The 26,747-nt window shown below is 44.9% G+C and overlaps 1 protein-coding gene across 1 annotated transcript; it reads right to left on the bottom strand.

Annotated features, from left to right (window-relative positions):
* Positions 1-21,814: 21,814 nt before the first annotated feature.
* On the bottom strand, positions 21,815-24,046 carry LOC127330800 (subtilisin-like protease). Its single transcript, XM_051356888.1, has one exon. The coding sequence runs from the start codon at positions 24,044-24,046 to the stop codon at positions 21,815-21,817; it is 2,232 nt and encodes a 743-aa protein (XP_051212848.1).
* Positions 24,047-26,747: the final 2,701 nt, after the last annotated feature.

Raw genomic sequence — 26,747 nt, 5'->3', positions numbered from 1 at the left:
CCTATAGTGGTGCCAAGGGCTTTATCAATTTTAGGCTTATAATAATTCTTTGGCTTAGCCACCTTAGAGACATACATGAATTTTTGCTCCTTACCCACATAAGCTTTCTCCTTAAACTTAAGAGAAGAAAAAGTTGAACCCAAGGTTCCCATGACTTTTTCAAGTTCACCAGTCCTATGGGTTTGATTATCATGGATAGCACAAGTTTCTAAGACAGTAATTCTTCCATCAATTCTTCCTAGAGATTTATCAAGTTTATCAGTGTTATCAAGTAATATTCCCAATTTAGTTTCAACACTTGGAAGATTTTTCTCTATGGCCTCCAGCTTTTTCATAACATCCTCAAGAGAGATTTCAGTTTTAACTTCATTAACAGGTGGTATTCCAACTAGACTCTCAATAATGCAACTAGCTTCTAAAGCAGGAGTGCCTAGGAAATTACCTCCCGCAAGAATATCAAGAACATACCTATTCCAGCTAGAGATACCAACATAAAAGTTCCTAAGGAGAATAATAGTGGAGTGTTTCTTAGTGCACCTATGATGAGCATCGCTAATTCTATACCAAGCATCTTTAAAACTTTCTCCCCCTTGTAGCTTAAACGAACGAACTTCAACTTCAGGATTACTCATTTTAGCAATAACAAAAATAAACTAAGCAGAACAGAATTAAAGTAAAACTAATAACTAATTTTTTTTGTGTTTTTGATATAAAGAAAGCAAACAAGACAGAAAATAAAATAAAGTAAATGTAAGTAACTAATTTTTTTGTATTTTTGATATAAGGAAAGCAAACAAAACAGAAAATAAAATAAAGTAAAGCAAGACAATAAACAAAGTAAAGAGATTGGATGTGAGAGACTCCCCTTGCAGCGTGTCTTGATCTCCCCGGTAACGGCGCCAGAAAAAGAGCTTGATAACTGATACGTCTCCGACGTATCGATAATTTCTTATGTTCCATGCCACATTATTGATGATATCTACATGTTTTATGCATACTTTATGTCATTATTATACGTTTTCCGGAACTAACCTATTGACGAGATGCCGAAGGGCCAGTTGCTGTTTTCTGCTGTTTTTGGTTTCAGAAATCCTAGTAAGGAAATATTCTCGGAATTGGACGAAATCAACGCCCAGCATCTTAGAATCCCCGGGAGCTTCCAGAACACCCGAGAGCCGCCAGAGAGGGGCCACAGGGGGCCCACACATGGTGGCGGCGCGGCCCAGGAGGGGGGCGCGCCGCCCTAGTGTCTGGTGGCCCCAGACCCCTTCTGACGCCGCCCTTCCGCCTACTTAAGGTCTCCGTCGCGAAAACCCTACCACGTTCGACGAAACCAGAGAAAACCTTCCAGAGCCGCCGCCATCGCGAAGCCAAGATCTGGGGGACAGGAGTCTCTGTTCCGGTGCCCTGCCGGGACGGGGAAGTGCCCCCGGAAGGCTTCTCCATCAACACCACCACCATCTTCATCAACGCTGCTGTCTCCCATGAGGAGGGAGTAGTTCTCCATCGAGGCTCGGGGCTGTACCGGTAGCTATGTGGTTAATCTCTCTCCTATGTACTTCAATACAATAATCTCATGAGCTGCCCTACATGATTGAGATTCATATGATGATGCTTGTAATCTAGATGTCATTATGCTAGTCAAGTGGATTTTACTTATGTGATCTCCGGAGACTTCTTGTCCCACGTGTGTAAAGGTGACAGTGTGTGCACCGTGTGGGTCTCTTAGGCTATATTTCACAGAATACTTATTCACTGTTATGAATGGCATAGTGAAGTGCTTATTTATATCCCTTTATGATTGCAATGTGTTTTGTATCACAATTTATCTGTGTGCTACTCTAGTGATGTTATTAAACTAGTTTATTCCTCCTGCATGGTGTAATGGTGACAGTGTGTGCATCGTGTAGTACTTGGCGTAGGCTATGATTGTGATCTCTTGTAGATTATGAAGTTAACTATTGCTATGATAGTATTGATGTGATCTATTCCTCCTTTCGTAGTGTGAAGGTGACAGTGTGCATGCTATGTTAGTACTTGGTTTGGTTATGTTGATCTGTTATGCACTCTAAGGTTATTTAAATATGAACATTGAATATTGTGGAGCTTGTTAACTCCGGCATTGAGGGTTCGTGTAATCCTACACAGTTAGTGGTGTTCATCATCCAACAAGAGGGTGTAGAGTCTAGCATCTATTTATTTATTCTGTTATGTGATCAATGTTGAGAGTGTCCACTAGTGAAAGTATGATCCCTAGGCCTTGTTCCTAAATACTGCTATCGCTGCTTGTTTACTGTTTTACTGCATCTTTACTTCCTGCAATATTACTACCATCAACTGCACGCCAGCAAGCACTTTTCTGGCGCCGTTACTACTGCTCATATTCATTCATACCACTTGTATTTCACTATCTCTTCGCCGAACTAGTGCACCTATTAGGTGTGTTGGGGACACAAGAGACTTCTTGCTTTGTGGTTGCAGGGTTGCATGAGAGGGATATCTTTGACCTCTTCCTCCCTGAGTTCGATAAACCTTGGGTGATCCACTTAAGGGAAACTTGCTGCTGTTCTACAAACCTCTGCTCTTGGAGGCCCAACACTGTCTACAAGAATAGAAGCACCCGTAGACATCAAGCTATTTTCTGGTGCCGTTGCCGGGGAGGAAAGGTAAAAGGCACTCATACTCCGGTCCTAGGTACTAAGTACTTTTCTGTTACCGTTGTGTGTGTGCTCGAAGCTATTTCCTTTAGATCCTGCAATTGCATCTTTTTGTTTCTTGCTTACACTAGTTAGGCATAATGGACAACAATGAGCTTCTTATTCTATTTCCTGATTTAAGACATGGATGGTTTGATGCGAAAATTTAAAAACCTATGGAACATATTAGTATGAACGCTTTGAACACCATTGTTGCTAATGATATGGAAAATTCTAAGCTTGGGGAAGCTGGCTTTGATGAGCATGATATTTTTAGTCCCCCAAGCATTGAGGAGAAAATTTACTTTGATGATACTTTGCCTCCTATTTATGATGATTATAATGATATTGGTCTTTTGGTGCCACCTACTATGGAGGATAAGTTTAATTATGATTACAATATGCCTCCTATATTTGATGATGAGAATAATAATTATAGCTACTTTGTTGAATTTGCTCCCACTACAACTAATAAAATTGATTATGCTTATGTGGAGAGTAATGATACTTTTATGCATGTGAATAAGAATGCTTTATGTGATACTTATATTGTTGAGTTTGTTCATGATGCTACGGAAAATTATTATGAGAGAGGAAAATATGGTTTTAGAAGTTTTCATGTTACTAAAACGCCTCTCTATATGCTGAAATTTGTGAAGTTACTCTTGTTTTATCTTCCTATGCTTGTTGCATTATGCTTCATGAATTTATTTGTTTACAAGATTCCCATGCATAGGAAGCATGTTAGACTTAAATGTGTTTTGAATTTGCTTCTTGATGCTCTCTTTTGCTTCAACTCTTATTTCTTGGGAGTGCATCATTTAAATTTCTGAGCCCATCTTAATGGCTATAAAGAAAGCACTTCTTGGGAGATAACCCATGTGTTTATTTTGCTACAGTAGCTTTGTTTTATATTTGTGTCTTGTAAGTTGTTACTACTGTAGCAACCTCTTCTTATCTTTATTTTATTGCATTGTTGTGCCAAGTAAAGTCTTTGATAGTAGGGTTGATACTAGATTTGGATTACTGCGCAGAAACAGATTTCTGTCTGTCACGAATCTGGGCAGAATTCTCTGTAGGTAACTCAGAAAAATCTGCCAATTTACGTGCGTGATCCTCAGATATGTACGCAACTTTCATTCAATTTGGGAATTTTCATCTGAGCAAGTCTGGTGCCATTTTAAAATTCGTGTTTACGGACTGTTCTGTTTTGACAGATTCTGCCTTTTATTTCGCATTGCCTCTTTTGCTATGTTGGATGGATTTCTTTGTTCCATTAACTTCCAGTAGCTTTGGGCAATGTCCAGAAGTGTTAAGAATGATTGTGTTATCTCTGAACATGTGAATTTTTGATTATGCACTAACCCTCTAATGAGTTTGTTTCGAGTTTGGTGTGGAGGAAGTTTTCAAGGGTCAAGAGAGGAGGATGATATACTATGATCAAGAAGAGTGAAGAGTCTAAGCTTGGGGATGCCCCGGTGGTTCATCCCTGCATATTTCAAGAAGACTCAAGCATCTAAGCTTGGGGATGCCCAAGGCATCCCCTTCTTCATCGACAACTTATCAGGTTTCTTTTCTTGAAACTATATTTTTATTCGGTCACATCTTATGTACTTTACTTGTAGCATCTGTGTGCTTTTGTTTGTGTTTTTGTTTGAATAAATGCTTGTGTGGGAGAGAGACACGCTCCGCTGGTTCGTATGAACACATGTGTTCTTAGCTTTTAATGTTCATGGCGAAGGTTGAAACTGCTTCGTTCATTGTTATATGGTTGGAAACGGAAAATGCTACATGTAGTAATTGATAAAATGTCTTGAATAATTTGATACTTGGCAATTGTTGTGCTCATGTTTAAGCTCTTGCATCATATACTTTGCACCCATTAATGAAGAAATACATAGAGCTTGCTAAAATTTGGTTTGCATAATTGGTCTCTCTAAGGTCTAGATAATTTCTAGTAAAGAGTTTGAACAACAAGGAAGACGGTGTAGAGTCTTATAATGTTTACAATATGTCTTTTATGTGAGTTTTGCTGCACCGGTTCATCCTTGTGTTTGTTTCAAATAACCTTGCTAGCCTAAACCTTGTATCGAGAGGGAATACTTCTCATGCATCCAAAATCCTTGAGCCAACCACTATGCCATTTGTGTCCACCATACCTACCTACTACATGGTATTTCTCCGCCATTCCAAAGTAAATTGTTTGAGTGCTACCTTTAAAATTTACATTCTTAACCTTTGCAATATATAGCTCATGGGACAAAATAGCCTTAAAAACTATTGTTGTATTGAATATGTACTTATGCACTTTATCTCTTATTAAGTTGCTTATTGTGCGATAACCATGCTCCTGGGGACGCCATCAACACTTTGTTGAATATCATGTGAGTTCCTATGCATGTCCGTCTTGTCTGAAGTAAGGGAGATTTACCACTAGTTGAATGGTTAGAGCATGCATATTGTTAGAGAAGAACATTGGGCCGCTAACTAAAGCCATGATCCATGGTGGAAGTTTCAGTTTTGGACATATATCCTCAATCTCATATGAGAACATTAATTGTCGCTACATGCTTATGCATTAAAGAAGAGTCCATTATCTGTTGTCTATGTTGTCCCGGTATGGATGTCTAAGTTGAGAATAATCAAAAGCGAGAAATCCAAATGCGAGCTTTCTCCTTAGACCTTTGTACAGGCGGCATAGAGGTACCCCTTTGTGACACTTGGTTAAAACATGTGTATTGCGATGATAATCTTGGTAATCCGAGCTAATTAGGACAAGGTGCGGGCACTATTAGTATACTATGCATGAGGCTTGCAACTTGTAAGATATAATTTACATGATACATATGCTTTATTACTACCGTTGACAAAATTGTTTCATGTTTTCAAAATAAAAGCTCTAGCACAAATATAGCAATCGATGCTTTCCTCTTTGAAGGACCTTTCTTTTACTTTTATGTTGAGTCAGTTCACCTATTTCTCTCCATCTCAAGAAGCAAACACTTGTGTGAACTGTGCATTGATTCCTATATACTTGCATATTGCATTTGTTATATTACTCTATGTTGACAATTATCCATGAGATATACATCTTACAAGTTGAAAGCAACCGCTGAAACTTAATCTTCCTTTATGTTGCTTCAATACCTTTTACTTTGAATTATTGCTTTATGAGTTAACTCTTATGCAAGACTTATTGATGCTTGTCTTGAAAGTACTATTCATGAAAAGTCTTTGCTTTATGATTCATTTGTTTACTCATGTCATTACCATTGTTTTGATCGCTGCATTCATTACATATGCTTACAATAGTATGATCAAGGTTATGATGGCATGTCACTTCAGAAATTATCTTTGTTATCGTTTACCTGCTCGGGACGAGCAGGAACTAAGCTTGGGGATGCTGATACATCTCCGACGTATCGATAATTTCTTATGTTCCATGCCACATTATTGATGATATCTACATGTTTTATGCATACTTTATGTCATTATTATGCGTTTTCCGGAACTAACCTATTGACGAGATGCCGAAGGGCCAGTTGCTGTTTTCTGCTGTTTTTTGTTTCAGAAATCCTAGTAAGGAAATATTCTCAGAATTGGACGAAATCAACGCCCAGCATCTTAGAATCCCCGGGAGCTTCCAGAACACCCGAGAGCCGCCAGAGAGGGGCCACAGGGGGCCCACACATGGTGGCGGCGCGGCCCAGGAGGGGGGCGCGCCGCCCTAGTGTCTGGTGGCCCCAGACCCCTTCTGACGCCGCCCTTCCGCCTACTTAAGGTATCCGTCGCGAAAACCCTACCACGTTCGACGAAACCAGAGAAAACCTTCCAGAGCCGCCGCCATCGCGAAGCCAAGATCTGGGGGACAGGAGTCTCTGTTGCGGCGCCCTGCCGGGACGGGGAAGTGCCCCCGGAAGGCTTCTCCATCAACACCACCACCATCTTCATCAACGCTGCTATCTCCCATAAGAGCTTTTCTTTAACGCCTTTCAGCTAGGCGCAGAAAGTGTAACTCAAGTATTATCAAGAGAAGAAGCATCAACATCAATAGGTATTTTAGATGCTCCATTATCTATATTTCCTATAGTGGTGCCAAGGGCTTTATCAATTTTAGGCTTATAATAATTCTTTGGCTTAGCCACCTTAGAGACATACATGAATTTTTGCTCCTTACCCACATAAGCTTTCTCCTTAAACTTAAGAGAAGAAAAAGTTGAACCCAAGGTTCCCATGACTTTTTCAATTCACCAATCCTATGGGTTTGATTATCATGGATAGCACAAGTTTCTAAGACAGTAATTCTTTCATCAATTCTTCCTAGAGATTTATCAAGTTTATCAGTGTTATCAAGTAATATTCCCAATTTAGTTTCAACACTTGGAAGATTTTTCTCTATGGCCTCCAGCTTTTTCATAACATCCTCAAGAGAGATTTCAGTTTTAACTTCATTAACAGGTGGTATTCCAACTAGACTCTCAATAATGCAACTAGCTTCTAAAGCAGGAGTGCCTAGGAAATTACCTCCCGCAAGAATATCAAGAACATACCTATTCCAGCTAGAGATACCAACATAAAAGTTCCTAAGGAGAATAATAGTGGAGTGTTTCTTAGTGCACCTATGATGAGCATCGCTAATTCTATACCAAGCATCTTTAAAACTTTCTCCCCCTTGTAGCTTAAACGAACGAACTTCAACTTCAGGATTACTCATTTTAGCAATAACAAAAATAAACTAAGCAGAACAGAATTAAAGTAAAACTAATAACTAATTTTTTTTGTGTTTTTGATATAAAGAAAGCAAACAAGACAGAAAATAAAATAAAGTAAATGTAAGTAACTAATTTTTTTGTATTTTTGATATAAGGAAAGCAAACAAAATAGAAAATAAAATAAAGTAAAGCAAGACAATAAACAAAGTAAAGAGATTGGATGTGAGAGACTCCCCTTGCAGCGTGTCTTGATCTCCCCGGTAACGGCGCCAGAAAAAGAGCTTGATAACTGATACGTCTCCGACGTATCGATAATTTCTTATGTTCCATGCCACATTATTGATGATATCTACATGTTTTATGCATACTTTATGTCATTATTATGCGTTTTCCGGAACTAACCTATTGACGAGATGCCGAAGGGCCAGTTGCTGTTTTCTGCTGTTTTTTGTTTCAGAAATCCTAGTAAGGAAATATTCTCGGAATTGGACGAAATCAACGCCCAGCATCTTAGAATCCCCGGGAGCTTCCAGAACACCCGAGAGCCGCCAGAGAGGGGCCACAGGGGGCCCACACATGGTGGCGGCGCGGCCCAGGGGGGGGGGGCGCCGCCCTAGTGTCTGGTGGCCCCAGACCCCTTCTGACGCCGCCCTTCCGCCTACTTAAGGTCTCCGTCGCGAAAACCCTACCACGTTCGACGAAACCAGAGAAAACCTTCCAGAGCCGCCGCCATCGCGAAGCCAAGATCTGGGGGACAGGAGTCTCTGTTCCGGTGCCCTGCCGGGACGGGGAAGTGCCCCCGGAAGGCTTCTCCATCAACACCACCACCATCTTCATCAACGCTGCTGTCTCCCATGAGGAGGGAGTAGTTCTCCATCGAGGCTCGGGGCTGTACCGGTAGCTATGTGGTTAATCTCTCTCCTATGTACTTCAATACAATAATCTCATGAGCTGCCCTACATGATTGAGATTCATATGATGATGCTTGTAATCTAGATGTCATTATGCTAGTCAAGTGGATTTTACTTATGTGATCTCCGGAGACTCCTTGTCCCACGTGTGTAAAGGTGACAGTGTGTGCACCGTGTGGGTCTCTTAGGCTATATTTCACAGAATACTTATTCACTGTTATGAATGGCATAGTGAACTGCTTATTTATATCCCTTTATGATTGCAATGTGTTTTGTATCACAATTTATCTGTGTGCTACTCTAGTGATGTTATTAAAGTAGTTTATTCCTCCTGCATGGTGTAATGGTGACAGTGTGTGCATCGTGTAGTACTTGGCGTAGGCTATGATTGTGATCTCTTGTAGATTATGAAGTTAACTATTGCTATGATAGTATTGATGTGATCTATTCCTCCTTTCGTAGTGTGAAGGTGACAGTGTGCATGCTATGTTAGTACTTGGTTTGGTTATGTTGATCTGTTATGCACTCTAAGGTTATTTAAATATGAACATTGAATATTGTGGAGCTTGTTAACTCCGGCATTGAGGGTTCGTGTAATCCTACACAGTTAGTGGTGTTCATCATCCAACAAGAGGGTGTAGAGTCTAGCATCTATTTATTTATTCTGTTATGTGATCAATGTTGAGAGTGTCCACTAGTGAAAGTATGATCCCTAGGCCTTGTTCCTAAATACTGCTATCGCTGCTTGTTTACTGTTACTGCATCTTTACTTCCTGCAATATTACTACCATCAACTGCACGCCGGCAAGCACTTTTCTGGCGCCATTACTACTGCTCATATTCATTCATACCACTTGTATTTCACTATCTCTTCGCCGAACTAGTGCACCTATTAGGTGTGTTGGGGACACAAGAGACTTCTTGCTTTGTGGTTGCAGGGTTGCATGAGAGGGATATCTTTGACCTCTTCCTCCCTGAGTTCGATAAACCTTGGGTGATCCACTTAAGGGAAACTTGCTGCTGTTCTACAAACCTCTGCTCTTGGAGGCCCAACACTGTCTACAAGAATAGAAGCACCCGTAGACATCAATAACGCGTGTAGTACACGTCCATTGGGAACCCCAAGAGGAAGGTGTGATGCGTACAGCATCAAGTTTTCCCTCAGTAAGAAACCAAGGTTATCGAACCAGTAGGTGATGAAGGCCACGTGAAGGTTGTTGGTGAAGGAGTGTAGTGCGGCGCAACAACAGGGATTCCGGCGCCAACGTGGAACCTGCACAACACAATCAAAATACTTTGCCCCAACTTAACAGTGAGGTTGACAATCTCACCGGCTTGCTGTAAACAAAGGATTAAACGTATGGTGTGGAGAATGATGTTTGCTTGTGAAGAACAACAGAGAACAGAGATTGCAGTTGATTGTATTTCAGATGTAAAAGAATGGACCCGGGGTCCACAGTTCACTAGTGGTGTCTCTCCAATAAGATAAATAGCATGTTGGGTGAATAAATTACAGTTGGGCAATTGACAAATAGAGATGTACATACATATATCATGATGACTAATATGAGATTTAATTAGGGCATTACGACAAAGAACATAGACCGCTATCCAGCATGCATCTATGCCTAAAAAGTCCACCTTTGGGTTAGCATCCTCACCCCTTCCAGTATTAAGTTGCAAACAACAGACAATTGCATTAAGTATGGTGCGTAATGTAATCAACACAAATATCCTTGGACAAAGCATCGATGTTTTATCCCTAGTGGCAACAGCACATCCACAACCTTAGAACTTTCTGTCACTGTCCCAGATTCAATGGAGGCATGAACCCACTATTGAGCATAAATACTCCCTCTTGGAGTCACAAGTATCAACTTGGCAGAGCCTCTACTAGCAACGGAGAGCATGCAAGAACATAAACAACACATATATGATAGATTGATAATCAACTTGACATAGTATTCAATATTCATCGGATCCCAACAAACGCAACATGTAGCATTACAAATAGATGATCTTGATCATGATAGGCAGCTCACAAGATCTAAACATGATAGCACAAGAGGAGAAGACAACCATCTAGCTATTGCTATGGACCCATAGTCCAAGGATGAACTACTCACGCATCAGTCCGAAGGCGGGCATGGTGATGTAGAGCCCTCCGGTGATGATTCCCCTCTCCGGCAGGGTGCAGGAGGCGATCTCCTGAATCCCCCGAGATGGGATTAGCGGCGGCGGCGTCACAGTATGTTTTCTCGTATCGTGGCTCTCGGTGATAGGGTTTTCGCGACGGAGAGAATATATAGGCGAAAGGGCAGAGTCGGGGGGCTCACGAGGGGCCCACACCATAGGGCAGCGCGGGCCCCTCCTTGGCCGCGCCGCCATGTGGTGTCGCCACCTCGTGGCCCCACTTCGTATCTCCTTCGGTCTTCTGGAAAGCTCCGTGGAAAATAAGACTCTGGGCTTTTGTTTCGTCCAATTCCGAGAATATTTCCTGTGTAGGATTTCTGAAACCAAAAATAGCAGAAAATAGGAACTGGCGCTTCGGCATCTTGTTAATAGGTTAGTGCCGGAAAATGCATCAAAATGATATAAAGTGTATGTAAAACATGTGAGTATTGTCATAAAACTAGCATGGAACATAAGAAATTATAGATACGTTTGAGACGTATCAAGCATCCCCAAGCTTAGTTCCTACTCGCCCTCGAGTAGGTAAACGATAACAAGGATACGTTTGAGACGTATCAGTCCCCGTCCGCCGCGTCTGCCTTCTGGGCCAGCGGCAACAGTGTCCTGCCGCATGATGGCGGAGTACCTCACAGCCGCCCACCCGGTCACCAGGCCGGTCCAACTGGCCCCACGACCGGCCTGGCCGGCCCAGAACCCGGTCGAACCGGCCATACAACCGGCCGGCTCGATCAAAACCGGCCGGCCCGGTCAAAACCGGCTCTCAGGCCGGTGCCAACTGGAGTGGTGTCCAGGGGCCTCCGCTCCCTCGCCCGGTGGGCCGCCCGGTCAAACCGGGCCCCCGGCCGGCCCACCCGGTCAGCAGGCCGGTCCAACCAGCCCCTCGACCGGACCGGCAGCTGCTGATGCGTCCATCTCCGCCCTCTCGCCGGTGCCCACCTCGGCTCGCGCCGCCTTGCGCGACCCGCATTGGCGCGCTGCCATGCAGGAAGAGTACGACGCGCTGCAGCGTAACAGGACCTGGGAGCTGGTTCCTCAGGCCCCTCGCGCCAACGTCATCACCGGAAAATGGGTCTTCAAGCACAAGCTCGGCTCCGACGGTACTCTCGAGCGCTACAAGGCGCGCTGGGTCGTGCGCGGCTTTCGGCAACGCGCTGGCGTCGACTTCACGGATACGTTTGCCCCGGTTGTCAAACCGGGCACGATCCACACGGTGTTGCACCTTGCCGCCTCTCGCGCGTGGCCGGTGCATCAGATGGACGTCTCCAACGCCTTCCTTCATGGCCATCTGCAGGAGCAGGTATACTGCCAGCAGCCCATCGGCTTCGTCGACGCCGAGCGCCCCGATGACGTGTGTTTGCTCTCTCGGTCCTTGTATGGACTGAAGCAGGCGCCCCGCGCCTGGTACCAGCGCATCGTCGGCTTCCTGCATCAGCTTGGTTTCCGCTCCACGCGTTCCGATGCGTCGTTGTTCGTCTACCGGACCGGCAACGACATGGCCTACCTGCTGCTGTACGTCGACGACATCATCTTGACGGCCTCCACCGCTGGTCTTCTTCGACAGCTCACCGACAGTCTTCGCGTTGAGTTCGCGTTGAAGGACCTTGGCCCGCTCCACTACTTCCTCGGCATCGAGGTTGTCCGGCGTGCGGACGGGTTCTTCCTTCATCAGCTGAAGTATGCCCACGAGCTTCTCGAGCGTGCAGGAATGCTTAACTGTAACCCTGCACCTACTCATGTCGACACGAAGGCCAAGCTCTCCGCCAATGATGGGTCGCTGGCGTCCGATGCGCCGTTCTACCGCTCCATCATCGGTGCCCTCCAGTACTTGACGTTGACAGTTCCAGAGCTTCAGTACGCTGTGCAGCAGGTGTGCTTGCATATGCATGCTCCTCGGGATGCTCATTGGGCCGCGGTGAAGCGGATTCTACGCTACGTCTGTGGTACCATGGGCTACGGCATGTCGCTGCATGCTTCTCCCTCGACGTCGACCGACCTCGTCGCCTACTCGGACGCGGACTGGGCGGGATGCCCGGACACTCGGCGCTCCACCAGCGGCTCCCGTGGCTAACGTTGTGGCTGAGTGCACGTGGCTTCGCCAGCTTCTGTCCGAGCTCTCTTGTCCCGTTGACAAGGCTACGGTGGTCTTCTGCGACAACGTGTCGGCTGTCTACCTCTCCGCTAACCCCGTTCATCATCGACGCACCAAGCATATCGAGTTGGACATCCACTTTATTCGTGAGCAAGTTGCCCTCGGTCGCGTTCGAGCTCTTCACGTACCGACGTCTCAGCAGTTTGCCGATATCATGACGAAGGGATTGCTATCCACGACTTTTCATGAGTTTCGCTCAAGTCTATGTGTCGGTGCCGACCCTTCGACTGCGGGGGGTGTTGAGTAACATATTGTACTAGGTATAAGTCCCCGTGTTTTGTCAGGGTTGTACCTGTAATTGTACATGTGTCCTCCTATATATACATGAGCAGTCAGCCCTATTGGTGCTGCGCAATCTCCAATACTTCTCTACACTAAGAGACCATTTCTTAGAAAATAAGGGAAAACTATTTTATATGGTTGTACCTATGTCTTTCCTTAACAAATTAATTTCTTATTAAAAATTAATTATTTATCATTAATTGTTAGGGATGACAATAAAAGATACTGCATTGTATGATTCATCTCTACGGGTTTATCTATATGACAGGGAACACTAAGAGAAAATATGCCTTCTAACCATTATTGTACATGCCCTAACAACTCGTAGATATAGCAGTATTAATCAGAATCTACGGTGCACGGGAGCTCCATGGAAGGCGAATGTAATTATGAAACGTAATTGACGAGGGAGGTAATCCAGGGATTAGCGATACTTTCCATCGTTCGCCGATCGCCTACTTGTTTTCTCCCCTCTAATCTCCTATATAAACAACGCATGTACCTACGGGGAATAGCACGTACGTCTTGGAATTGACCAGAGCAAACGTGGGTAGGGTTGCGAGATCCAGCAGCAGTACAATGCCGACGGTTGAACTCCAGATGGACTGCTACGGCTGTGCGAAGAATATCTCCAAGGCCCTCAAGAAAGTAGCTGGTAACTATCCATGCATGCATGCATATACTGTATTACACGTCACGTACGTAAGCTTCAATTCATGAGTTGATGATATCTTGATTGCAGGGGTGGAGGACGTCTGGTGGTCGAGCTCGGAGCAGAAGGTGTGGGTCCAGGGCACTGCGAGCGCGCAGGAGCTCAAGACGCGGCTCGAGATCAAGCTGAGGAGGCCCGTCAGCATCCTCTCCCACCGCGTGATCGATCCGCCGGCACCGTCGCGCAGGGCGCCCTCGCCTCCTCCACCTACTCCCCCGGCACCGTCGCGGAGGGCGCCCTCACCTCCTCCACCTACTCGGCAGGCACCGTCGCGCAGGGCGCCCTCGCCTCCTCCACCTACTCGGGCACCGCCGATGTCTCCTCCTCGCTACAGGCCGCCGACGTCTCCTCCGAACTACCCGCCGCCACCTCCACCTCAGAGCGGCTACGGCTACTACGAGCAGTATGGCGGCAACGGCTACTACGAGCAGTATGGCGGCAACGGCTACTACGATCAGTATGGCGGCAACGGCAGCCACTACGACCAGTACGGCGGCAGCAACTACGATCAGTACGGCGGCAACGGCAACTACTACGACCAGTACCGCGGCAACAGCACCGCCAACCTCTACAACAACTACGTCAACTACGTCGGCCACCCCCAGGGGCCTCACTACGTGCCGAACGACGCGCCGGACACCTTCAGCGACGAGAACCCCAACGCCTGCTCCATCCAGTGAATGACGGGCGAGCAAGACGATCGACGTCTGCGACTACGGATCCAAGGTTGCACACCACGTCCAGTTTCAGTTTTATTAGAGCTGCTGTCCCCTATGCTATGCATGTCCGGATGGAATAAAACCCTATCACCGATCGGCAAGTACCCATTACAAATTTGCTATCTGCAGTTCGTCGAAGGAACAAAACATCCATAGGTGTCTCACCAACATACTCCTGCCGCCCGAAAATTACGTGGATCAAATCTAAATTAACTGAATATAATTATAGTATAATTTGTCCTTACAAGGAAATATACTGATTCACCTTCCAATTAACTCCTTCCTCTTGAAAATTACGTGTATCAAATCTAAATTGTTTTAATCCACGGTGAGCTTTTTTTGTGGAAAACTCCCTCTATTCTGATTAAATCGACACGGGCTCTGCTGAAAAAGTACCGTACTTATGTAGAAGAATATGGGTTTCATCCCGATTACAAGCTGGGCCAATTTCTTGTGGTACTGACCTAGGTCAGACCATATTACAGAAGTTCACACGACCAAAACAAGCTAAACTATGACTCACACCATTTAACTCCCTACAAATTTGTTGAAACTTGCATTCTCTACCACTCTGGCCAACATGCTTGACGACCAAGGACGCTAGCTTTGACCTGTTTATTTCTGTGTCCGTAATCATCTGGATAGCTACGAGGCAGTCACTCTCTATAATGATCGGAGTATCCGTCCAATGCATGGCTAAGTTCAGACCATTAGCACTAGTAGAAAATATGCCTTCAGTCCAAAGCCCACATGAGCTTTAGTCCCGGTTTGAAAACCGGGACCAGTGGGTGGCGTTGGTAACGGTTTGTTTGGCGTGGAGCAACACCACCCTCTAATCCCGGTTCGTTTGGGACCTTTGGTATACAAACTGGGACAAAAGGGGTTGCAGGCGTGTTAGGCCGTGACCCCATTTAGTCCTGTTTGGTATCACAAACCGGGACCAAAGGTCTAACCTTTAATCCCGGTTTGTCTTACCAACCGGGACTAAGGCCCATCTCTATATATATACTTTGCCCTATCCAAGTGTGAGCCACACTTAGCCATTTTCCACTTCTTAGCACAAGAGAGTTGTATGTTGCTTTACCCTCTTCATATGCACAAGAGGTGTTCGATGAAATGACTAAGAGCTTTTGCCACTTGAGTTCACATAAAACAAGCCAGCGCCATTCCTTTCATGACAAGAAAACTACCAGTTGGACGAGGTGAACAACATGGTTAAATCTCATGACCCAGGAGGGGAAACAAAGTTGTAATTGGACTCAGATCAGGGACATAGAGATCAAACATGGACTCGCCGCCGTATTGTGGGAGGACAAAAACCCTAGGGGCTCCGGTTCGCTGTGTAATTGTTTCTAGTGTAAGTTTTTGGTGCATATATATGAACGTAACATAGATTGATTTTGAACTTAATACACTAGTTTTATTTTGCATTTGTTCTTCCTAAAGTTGTAACTGTTTTAAATCTTCTATTCATATCCTCCTTTGGTGACATTTAGGTCCTTTCATGAGGAAGATTAGGTTGTGATGTTCAAAACGATCATCAGGTCATCTCTTATATAAACTTGTTTGCTTAAAAAATAGATACAAATCTCTAGTGAATTTTTAGGGTTTACACGGTTCAAATAAGTGTACCTAACTATCTCATCTATCACATCTCTTATATAAACTTGTTTGCTTAAAAAATAGATACAAATCTCTAGTGAATTTTTAGGGTTTACACGGTTCAAATAAGTGTACCTAACTATCTCATCTATCACATCTCACATCATGCACATAGTTAGGATACTAACAAATTGTTAAACATATAGTAGTTCCTGTACCGACTTGTATTAGAGTTGGGGTATTTTACGTCTTGTAAAGTCTGCACCGCAAAGTGTATATATATATATACGTGAGAAACAGATCGCTCGGGAAAATATGGAAACTAGTGGGGGGTGATTTTCTATAATATTTAGAGGTGCAACACCTCAACATGAGAAACCGAGAAAATCACCAAACTCGAAAACGCAACAAGTGATCTATGCGAAATCCGTTTTCGATAACTAGAGCTTGTCATGAGAATAAGCACAAACTCTAAAACATCACATGGATAAGATCCAAATAACAACCAAGAAAGATGATGCAAGGATGCAAAGGTTTGAGCTCTCTCCGAACGATACGATCGAGTTGCTCACTCGAGAGCCCTCTTGATAGTACGACAACTAAACTATAAATCGGTCTCCAACTACACTATGAGACCGGTGAGAAAGAAACCCTATCAAGAGCAAACCTTATACTTGCGCATTCCACTTGAGCTCGATGATGACGATCTTGACCTCAACAAGATGGAACGCCTTTCTTGATTGTGCTTGCTTGACGAAGTCTTGTGGATTGCTCCCCCATAATCCACCATGGGAGAGCTTCTTCTTCGGCTCATCTTCACATATCCATGATCACCATATGGATGGCAAGAGTCAAACAAAGGATCTCTTCGAGATGGCTCATCTTGAACTTGCACTTCATTTCTTCATGGCAAGCTTCAAGCTTATGATCTCTTCGAGTTGGCTCATCTTGAACTTGCACTTCATTTCTTCATGGCAAGCTTCAAGCATATGATCTCTTCGAGTTAGCTCATCTTGAACTTGCACTTCATTTCTCCATTCTTCATCATGTAGATGTCTTGAAGTAACTTGAGGGCTCACTTCATCTTCATCTAACTTGAGGGCTCACTTCATATTCATCTTCAAGACATACTTGACACTTGATATCCTTCATCAATTTCTTCTTTTTGCAACCTTGAAGCCAACATATGGTTCAAGCATTGCCTATGGACAACTCCTACAAATATAACTTAATGCAAACATTAGTCCATAGGGATTGTCATTAATTACCAAAACCACACATGGGGGCTCCATGCACTTTCAATCTCCCCCATTTTGGTAATTGATGACAATCTCTTTGAGAGGGTTTATATAAAGAATTTAAGTAACAAACAAGTTGAATATATAGAGCAAACTCCCCCATAATATATGCATGTATGAATGATCTTGACTTTCAATGCATATATTGGCATTCAAGCCTAGTGGAGTTTCCTCTAAATATTCAACTATGCAAAGCAACAAGATGCAATACAATAAGGCACATGCTTAAGCACAAAGCAAATACATAACCAAATTCCCTTAAACCCTCCAAACTTCTCCCCCATTGGCACCAATTGCCGAAATGGGTGAAAAATTTAGAAGGCCAATATAGTGAGAGTTCCTCCATAGCGTGTGCATTTCTCATAATTTGAGTGAAATCAAACGCACGTATCCAATAACGAATATTCGGAAGGAATCACACCATAGATAGGATCAAAGATTGCAAAAAGATAACAAAGTCAAGAAGCTTCAACAAATGAAGCAAGCAACCAAATGAACCACAAAGAAGATACCAAAAGAAAGATAGATATTATGAGGAAGCTCCCCAAGGTTTGTGCACAAAACTAGACCATTTGCATTGGAGTATAAAATGCACAAACATGGAATCATCACTCCCACAATATCATTCAAAACAAAAGATACTGAGTGAATCAAACTCTAATGATCACCACAAAATAGTGCCTTAAATAAAATGAGGAAGCTCCCCAAGGTACATGCATAAATTAAAATTTTCCATTTGAATACAATATGCATAACATGGAATCCTTACTCCCTCATTACCATTTAAAACACAAACATTTGCAATAGATCATAGATAGAAAAATAAGCTTAACACTTGCAACAAACAAATGGTTGAGCAACAAGTAAGAGGCACCATAATAAAAGGCTCAACCAAGAGGATATGTGAAAGGCATGACAAAGCATATTATAGGACTATTACAAGGATGAGAAAATAGCATCATCATAGTCTTCAATGAATTATATTGCTTAGCATGACCAATCAACACGCAACAAATAAATAAGATCAAATGGAGATGTATCATCTCTTATGTGTATAAGTTTCTCTAAGTGGGCAATATCACAAAGATATTTATCCACAAAGAAACATGCACATACAACATAGATACAGAAAAAATATAGCATGATATCCAAGAAGAAGTCATGCAATATACCAATAAGAATATTTGCTTAATAGCATGGCCAAAGGCTCAATTTTATCTTATTGTACATTCATGAACTTCAACCACAAACATCCAAAATACATCACAAATATCAACAAGGGATAGAAAATAGTTGGGATGCATTGAGAAAGGCAACACGTATCACAAACGAGGATACCAAAAGAATAACTAAATTTGCACTTTCATCTATATTGCACACGCGAGAGCCTTGAGGAATTGATGCAATAAAATTGCTAGATAGACATATATAGTTGGGATGGATGAATCATGAGCATGATTTAGTATACTTCCCAACAAATGCACTCATCTCAAATTAGTCACATTCACAATAAAGAGGTTTCATTAAGACTTTTGCAAGAAGCACAATATTTGCAAATCAAGAGATTCATGCCAAGATGCAACCATAAGGTTGGATACAAGAAAAATATGCATGAGAAGATACTTGTTACCAAGATAGCATTGGTGTGGATGTAGTAGATATGTGTTCGTTGACCATCCTAGCTTGCCTCAAGTTACCATTGAGTCACCACTTCTTCCCAAGAGTGAGACAAGCATCCAATGCATATCCATTGTACCTAACACAAAGGTAAGTACAAAATGGTCCCCAAACTAATTGGGCCCGAAGTAGTTAGACATACTACAACATATAGGACAAACTCTATGTGCATATAGATATGAAATTGAATTTCATGCACATCTTAGCCAAATTAGGATTTGATGGAGTTTACCCTATATATTGGATCAAAGAAAGTAACACATGCCATAAGATATACATATATTAAATATGCATGCACAATACTTTCAAGAACCAAAGGAAGATAACTTGAGGGCTCACTTCATCTTCATCTAACTTGAGGGCTCACTTCATCTTCATATTCAAGACATAGTTGACACTTGATATCCTTCATCAATTTCTTCTTTTGCAACCTTGATGCCAACATATGGTTCAAGTATTGCCTATGAACAACTCCTACAAATATAACTTAATGCAAACATTAGTCCATAGGGATTGTCATTAATTACCAAAACCACACATGGGGGCTCCATGCACTTTCAGCTACACCTGCTTCAAAAGGTACTACCAAACCTAAAGAATACAAAGATGGTACTGTTCGTTGGATTCTTTCGGCTGCTGTTGAGGAACCCTCTAATCTTGATGATGCTCTTGCTAATAAAAATTGGAAGGAGGCTATGGATGTAGAATATGATGCTCTTATGGTAAATCAAACTTGGAGGTTGGTTCCACAACAACGTGGCACTAATGTTATTGATTGTCGTTGGATCTACAAGATAAAGAGAAACTCCGATGGTTCCATTGACAGATACAAGGCTAGATTAGTAGCCAAAGGTTTTAAACAACGTTATGGTATAGACTATGAGGATACCTTCAGTCCAGTTGTCAAAATTGCTACTATTCGACTTGTGTTATCAGTGGCTGTTTCCAGGGGATGGAGTTTGCGACAGTTAGATGTCAAGAACGTGTTTTTGCATGGTGTTCTCGAAGAGGAGGTCTACATGAAACATCCACCTGGGTATGAGAACAATACAAGCCAAACTATGTATGCAAATTGGACAAGGCACTATATGGATTGAAGCAAGCGCCTCGAGCATGGTACTCTCGTTTGAGCACTCAGCTGGTATCTTTTGGGTTTGTTGCTTCAAAATCCGATACTTCTCTATTCATCTATCGCAAGGCATCCATAACCATTTTTATGCTCATCTATGTTGATGATATCATAGTTGCTAGTTCTTCTCAGGCTGCAACTGATGCATTGCTGAAGGATTTGAGTAGAGTTTGCTCTAAAGGATCTTGGTGATCTACACTACTTTCTAGGTATGGAAGTTCAGAAAGTTCGTGATGGGCTGATCTTTTATCAAACAAAGTATGCTCAAGATGTTCTTGCACGAGTTGGTATGACAGACTGTAAAGGTTCACCTACACCATTATCATCTTCAGAGAAGATAACAACTCATGAAGGAGATTTGTTGGGTCCTGATGATAGTACCAAGTATAGAAGCATGGTAGGTGCTTTACAGTATCTTACCCTCACTAGACCAGATATTGCTTATGCAGTTAATAAGGTATGTCAATATTTACATGCTCCCACAACTCTGCATTGGACAGCCGCCAAACGCATTATGAGATATGTTAAGCAGACTGTTGGACTTGGGATCACGTTCATGAAATCTACATCTACCTTGGTTAGTGCCTTTTCAGATGCAGACTGGGCAGGTTGTGTAGATGATCATCGATCTACTGGAGGGTTTGCAATCTTCTTTGGTCCTAATCTCATTTCTTGGAGTGCTAAGAAGCAAGAAACGGTGTCCAGGTCTAGTACAGAGGCAGAGTATAAGTCTGTAGCTAATGCTACAGCTGAGGTCATTTGGGTACAGTCCTTACTCGATGAACTTGGAGTAAGATTGTTACAACCACCATGTTTGTGGTGTGACAATCTTGGAGCGACATACCTGTCAGCAAATCCTGTCATCCATGCAAGAGCAAAGCACATTGAGATAGATTTTCACTTCGTCAGAGAACGAGTGATGAAGAAACAACAAGAGGTTCGGTTTATTCCATCCAAGGATCAAATTGCAGATGGCTTTACAAAACCTCTCCCTGTTCGTAGTTTTGAAGAATTTAAACATAATCTCAACTTAGCTAAGTTGTGATTAAGGGAGGGTGTTAAACATATAGTAGTTCCTGTACAGACTTGTATTAGAGTTGGGGTATTATACGTCTTGTAAAGCTTGCACCGCAAAGTGTATATATATACGTGAGAAACAGATCGCTCGGGATTATCCAAGTAGACCAAAGTTACGCCGTTTTACACAAATACCTAACTTAACAGGGCACACGGTCGTGTCGAGGGCTTTGGGGGAGTGGATTTTGTACACACGCATGCATGGGTGTGGGTGTGGATGTGTTCTTGACTATCGATTTATTTCTCGAGATTCCCACTCGTGTTCTCTCTTCTTATTGTATCCGAATCGCAAAGTAAAACAGGCGGTGCTCGAATTACCCACGCCAATATGTGTAAGTACAAAAGTATTTCCCATGGCCTTTGCCATATCATTCTTGAGCGGAAGTATCGGAAGAGACAGGCACGCAAAGCCTTGGTAGCCAAATGCACCATTCCGAAGTTTCCATTAATGTTTCTTCCGCGTAGTATATCAAAATTAGCGAAGAACCTTACATATTTCCTCTGTTTTTTGGCTAATGCCATGGGTTGTCTTACAAATCAACTCAAACATGCACCATTACATTTTTTTATTCCAACTCATACCACTGAAAACCTGTCGAAGTAAATCATATGTTGATAGAACTGGATGGAGACAAAGGCACGCAGCTCTTGCAAACTCTAGCGTGAGGGGAAGGTGGCCGAAACCGGACTCCTCACGGTGTGCGTGTCCGACACCCACCGGATGGCGCCCTGCACCGCCGTGGCGCTGTCCTTGATCGGGAACACGAGCACCTTGAATTTTTGCATCTGGACTTTACCGCCGAACCAGAGCACGTTCGGCGTAACGGTGACGTTCACGGCGCTCCCCGCTGGCATGTCGACCTCGGCGCGGTACATCGCCGTCGCCTCCCCGACGTTCTTCACCGTGCGCTCGACTACCACCGGAGCCAACGGGTTCCAATCCTTCACGAACGCCACCGATATTGACGGGTAGTTCAGCGCGGACTGCGGGATCACCGCCACGGCACTGCAGTCCACCGGGCGGCGCGCGATCACCGAGCACTCCCGATTAGTGTACAGCCCGCAGAGGTAGCCGATGTAGCCATCGTTGTACATGTCGTAGACCAGGCCAGGGTCCACGGCCTTCTCCGGATTGACGAAGCCGGCTCCGGTGGCGAATAAGTCGGCTGGCTTATGCTGCTCGTTGAGAATCGGTGCGCCGGAGCGGTCATTGAAGTCGGCGGTGGTCATGATGGCGGACTTGATCGCCGCGGGCGACCAGTCTGGGTGCTTGCTCTTGATCAGCGCGGCGATGCCGCTGAGGTGCGGCGTCGACATGGAAGTCCCGGAGATGATGTTGAAGGTCGGCCGGAAGTCGAACCTTGGAGGGCCGACCTGAAACGGCCACGCCGCGAGAACGCTGACGCCGGGGCCCGTGATGTCGGGCTTCAGAATGCCGGGGTTCTGGATGCTGGGGCCACGGGAGGAGAAGGAGGTGATTGCCGGCGCCGGCGACGTGCCGAGGACCGTGCCGCCGAATGAAATCTGGGCCGTCGGGTTTGCGGTAGAATTGATGTAGGTTTTAATCGCCACTCCGGCGGCGTAGCTGACGTGCGAAGCTGGGAGCACGTGCGCGTCAGCGAGCGTGCTGTACCCGTCGATGAACTGGTTGGTCAGAATCATGCCGGCGCCTCCTGCTCTCAGCACCTCGGCGCCCTTGTCAATCCTCGCGACGTTGTTGCCGCGCTCGCAGAGCACGATCTTGCCCTTGACGTCGAAGCCATCCAGTGAGCCGTTGCCACAGAACTGGGCGAAAGGTGTCGAACTCGCGCCGGCGTAGACCAACGGGACAGCGGACGACGAGGTGTTTGGCTGGTAGACGGACTCGCCGTCGAAGGAGACGCCGTTTCCGAGGATCACCCTTGAGAGGATCAGACGGTCCATTGTGCCGGCGGCGACGGTGAGCATCCAGGGCGCCTCGTTAGACAACGTGCTATTGAGTGGACCGGAGTTTCCGGCTGCCATGCTGACAAATATCCCCTTCTCCGCGGCCGCGAACGTGCCGACAGCGATGCTGTCTTGGTAGAACGGCAGCGACTCCCCGCCCAGCGACATGGATATGACGTCGCAGCCGTCAGACACGGCGGCGTCGATGCCCGCGAGGATGTCCACGCTGGCGCAGCCAAAGTCATCGCAGACCTTGTACATGGCTAAGTGCGCGCGTGGCGCCATACCGGACGCGACGCCGCTGGCCTGACCGAGCACCTGAGCGCCCGGCACGATGGCTCCCGCCGCGGTGCTCGACGTGTGTGTGCCGTGGCCTTCCTCGTCCGTCGGCGGGGTGCCGGGGCTGCTGCCACTGATGAAGCTCCGGGCGCCGATCAGCTTGTTGTTGCATGCGGAGCCGTTGAAGTCGCATCTGCCCTTCCACTTGGCCGGCGGCAGCGGCATGCCGGCGCCGCTGAAGGAGGGGTGGTTGGGGAAGATGCCCGTGTCGAGCACCCCGACGATAACCCCGTCGCCCAGCCCGACGGAGAGGTTCCTCGTGCCCAGGTCCGTGTTCAGCCCGAGAAACTGCGGGGTGTGCGTCGTCTGCACGTGGTAGATCACGTTCGGTACCGCGGCGACGAACCCGGGCATGGCAGAGATCGCGTCGAGCTCGCGCCGCGTCAGCCGGGCTGCGAAGCCACTGGTGACATGGTAGTACGAGTGGAGCAGACGGCCGTGCTCTGGGAGGAAGGACTGGTGAAACGCCTTCCGGTCGTCGGACGTGCCGAACAGGTGGCTCTCCTGGGGCTGCACGTGGATGACGTACGTGCTAAGCTCGTCTCCGGTCTCTCCGGTGGCGACAAGGGCGAGGAAGAGGAAGGGGAGAAGGAAGGCCAGCAAGCAGAGCTTGAAGCTTTCCATGGCTAGGTAAGTAGCTTGTGATGGTCTGGTCTAGTGCGCGTACGTGCATGGATTTTATAAGTGAAACGCTACTTTTAGATTGCAGGTTCTTGTTGTGGCTGTACGTGCGTAGCCGCGTAGGCATCGGTGTGATCGAGACACGGAACTTTGCAGCTGTGAAATATCACAACAATCTGGAGATGTTTGCGAGGAAGACTGAGTATTGCAGATGATTTGGCTGCTTGGGAATTTCCGTACGTTCGGAGGCATGCACAGGACAAACTGGCAACCAATCTGATATCGGTCGCGCTGAGCCTCCCGGAGGCCAAATTGATCCCTTGGCTCGCCAGGCGTATGATAGTCACTACCGAAAACCTAGTTTTACACAGGCCGATACCCACCGGAGTCTATTCCTCCAATGAGGCAATGCAGTACATGCATATACCCTGCCCGTTTCTATTTCTGAGAATTAACTTCATTCTCGCTCAGTCAGATCATGTTATCGAATCATAGTTGGAACCTATGATCTTAGAGTAATTCAAATGTTTGGAGCATTTTTCTTAGTTATATCTCCACTTGTAACTAAAAAGTCTCAGTTACAACCTCACTTGCAACTAATGCACGAATCACGATGCAATCGAATGGTGTAGAACTAGACGGAGCACAAACCTACGGATCGATATCACTGCCTATATATACTTCTTGTAAGCCGCCGGCTAGGGTTTATCAGATTATAGAGTGTTTGTAAACACTCTCCATATATAGTGAAGTTTTGCTGGCTGGCGCCCGTGCTTTTTACCTCTCTTTGTTGGAGAGGGTTTTCCACGTTAAAATATTGTGTCGTGTTCGTGTGTTCCTTTATCGTTCTTCGTTATTTGCTTGTCGTTTTTATAACAAGTGGTATCAGAGCCCGTGTTTCAATCTAGGGTTTGCGACATATCTTCCTTGAAATTCGATCTACCGCAGCTGGAATACACCACAAGGTTTTCTTTGTGGCAAGTGAAGATGAGGGCGATCCTCGCCCAAACTTCTGATCTGGATGAAGCTCTTGATGGATTTGGCAAGAAAGATGCCAAAACCTGGACCGACGATGAAAAGAGCAAAGACCGTAAGGCTTTGTCTTTACTTCAGCTTCATCTATCCAATAATATCTTGCATGAAGTGTCGGCTGGGTGGTTGAAACTGGTGCATGTCCAAAGATCTAACCAGTAAGATGCATGTGAAGATGAAGTTGTTCTCGCACAAGCTGCAAGAAGGTGGGTCGATGATGAACCATCTATCGATCTTTAGAGAAATCGTTCTGATCTGTTGTCCATGGAGGTAAATTATGAAGATGGGGATCTCGCTCTTCTTCTGTTAGTCTCATTGGCTAATTCTTTTACGAATTTCCGAGACACTCGGTTATACAGTCGTGATGAACTAACCCTTGCCGAAATATATGAGGCCCTCCAGCAGAGGGAAAAGATGAGATCTATGGTGCAGGTAGGGGGGTCGTCACCTAAGGCAGAAGCACTGCACATCCGAGGCAGAACCGAGTACAGAAACAACAACTACAACAGAGATAAGAGCAAGACCAATAGAGATCGTTCAAAGTACAAGGGACGATATAGTAAGTTCTGCAAGTATTGTAAGAAAACTAACCACAATATGATGATTGTTGGAAGTTGCAGAAAAAGGAAAAAAAGTTACTTACCAACCGAAGAACAAATCTGACAGTGATGGAAAAACTACTGTTGTTTCCAGTGATAATTCTGAAGGTGATTATCTAGTTGTTTTTGCTCGTTGTGTTTCTGGTAATGATGAGTGGATACTTGATTTTACATGTTCGTTTAATATCTGTTGTAACAAAAAAATGGTTCAGTACTTATGAGTCTGTGCAGAGTGGAGATGTTGTGCGTATCATATATAACAACCCACGTGACATCGTGGGCATTGGCTCCGTTCATATCAAGATACATGATGGCATGACACGCACTCTGACAGATGTGAGACACATATCTGGCATGGCCAGAAATCGGATCTCTCTTAGTACCCTTGATGTTGATTGGTACAAACACTCCGGTTCTCGCGGAGTTCTGAAGGTATCTAAAGGTTCTCTCGTTCACATGATAGGTGATATGAATTCTGCAAAGTTATATTTTCTTAGAGGTAGCACATTGTCTAGTATTGATGCTGCTGTTATACCTGATGAACATGATAAAACTAATTTGTGGCATATTGATACGTCTCAAACGTATCTATAATTTCTTATGTTCCATGCTACTTTTCTGATGATACTCACATGTTTTATACACATTATATGTCATTATTATGCATTTTCCGGCACTAACCTATTAACGAGATGCCGAAGAGCCAGTTGCTGTTTTCTGCTGTTTTTGGTTTCAGAAATCCTAGTAAGGAAATATTCTCGGAATTGGACGAAATCAACGCCCAGGGTTCTATTTTTTCACGAAGCTTCCAGAAGACCGAGGGAGAAACGAAGGGGGGCCACGAGGTGGCCAGACACTAGGGCGGCGCGGCCCAGGCCCTAGGCGCGCCGGCCTGTGGTGTGGGCCCCTCGTGAGCCCCCCTGACCTACCTCTTCGCCTACTTAATCCTTCGTCGATAATAGCCCCAGTACCGAGAGCCACGATACGGAAAACCTTCCAGAGACGCCGCCACCGCCAATCCCATCTCGGGGGATTCAGGAGATCGCCTCCGGCACCCTGTCGGAGAGGGGAAT

Source organism: Lolium perenne, chromosome 2 (genome assembly GCF_019359855.2).
Source record: "Lolium perenne isolate Kyuss_39 chromosome 2, Kyuss_2.0, whole genome shotgun sequence".
Lineage (NCBI taxonomy): Eukaryota > Viridiplantae > Streptophyta > Magnoliopsida > Poales > Poaceae > Lolium > Lolium perenne.
The sequence above is the reverse complement of the archived record's forward strand: the minus strand, read 5'-3'. Positions and strand labels throughout refer to the sequence as shown.

What these genes read in the sequence shown, in the direction of transcription:
- LOC127330800 (XM_051356888.1), bottom strand. Translation starts at nt 24,046, where the DNA reads ATGGAAAGCTTCAAGCTCTGCTTGCTGGCCTTCCTTCTCCCCTTCCTC.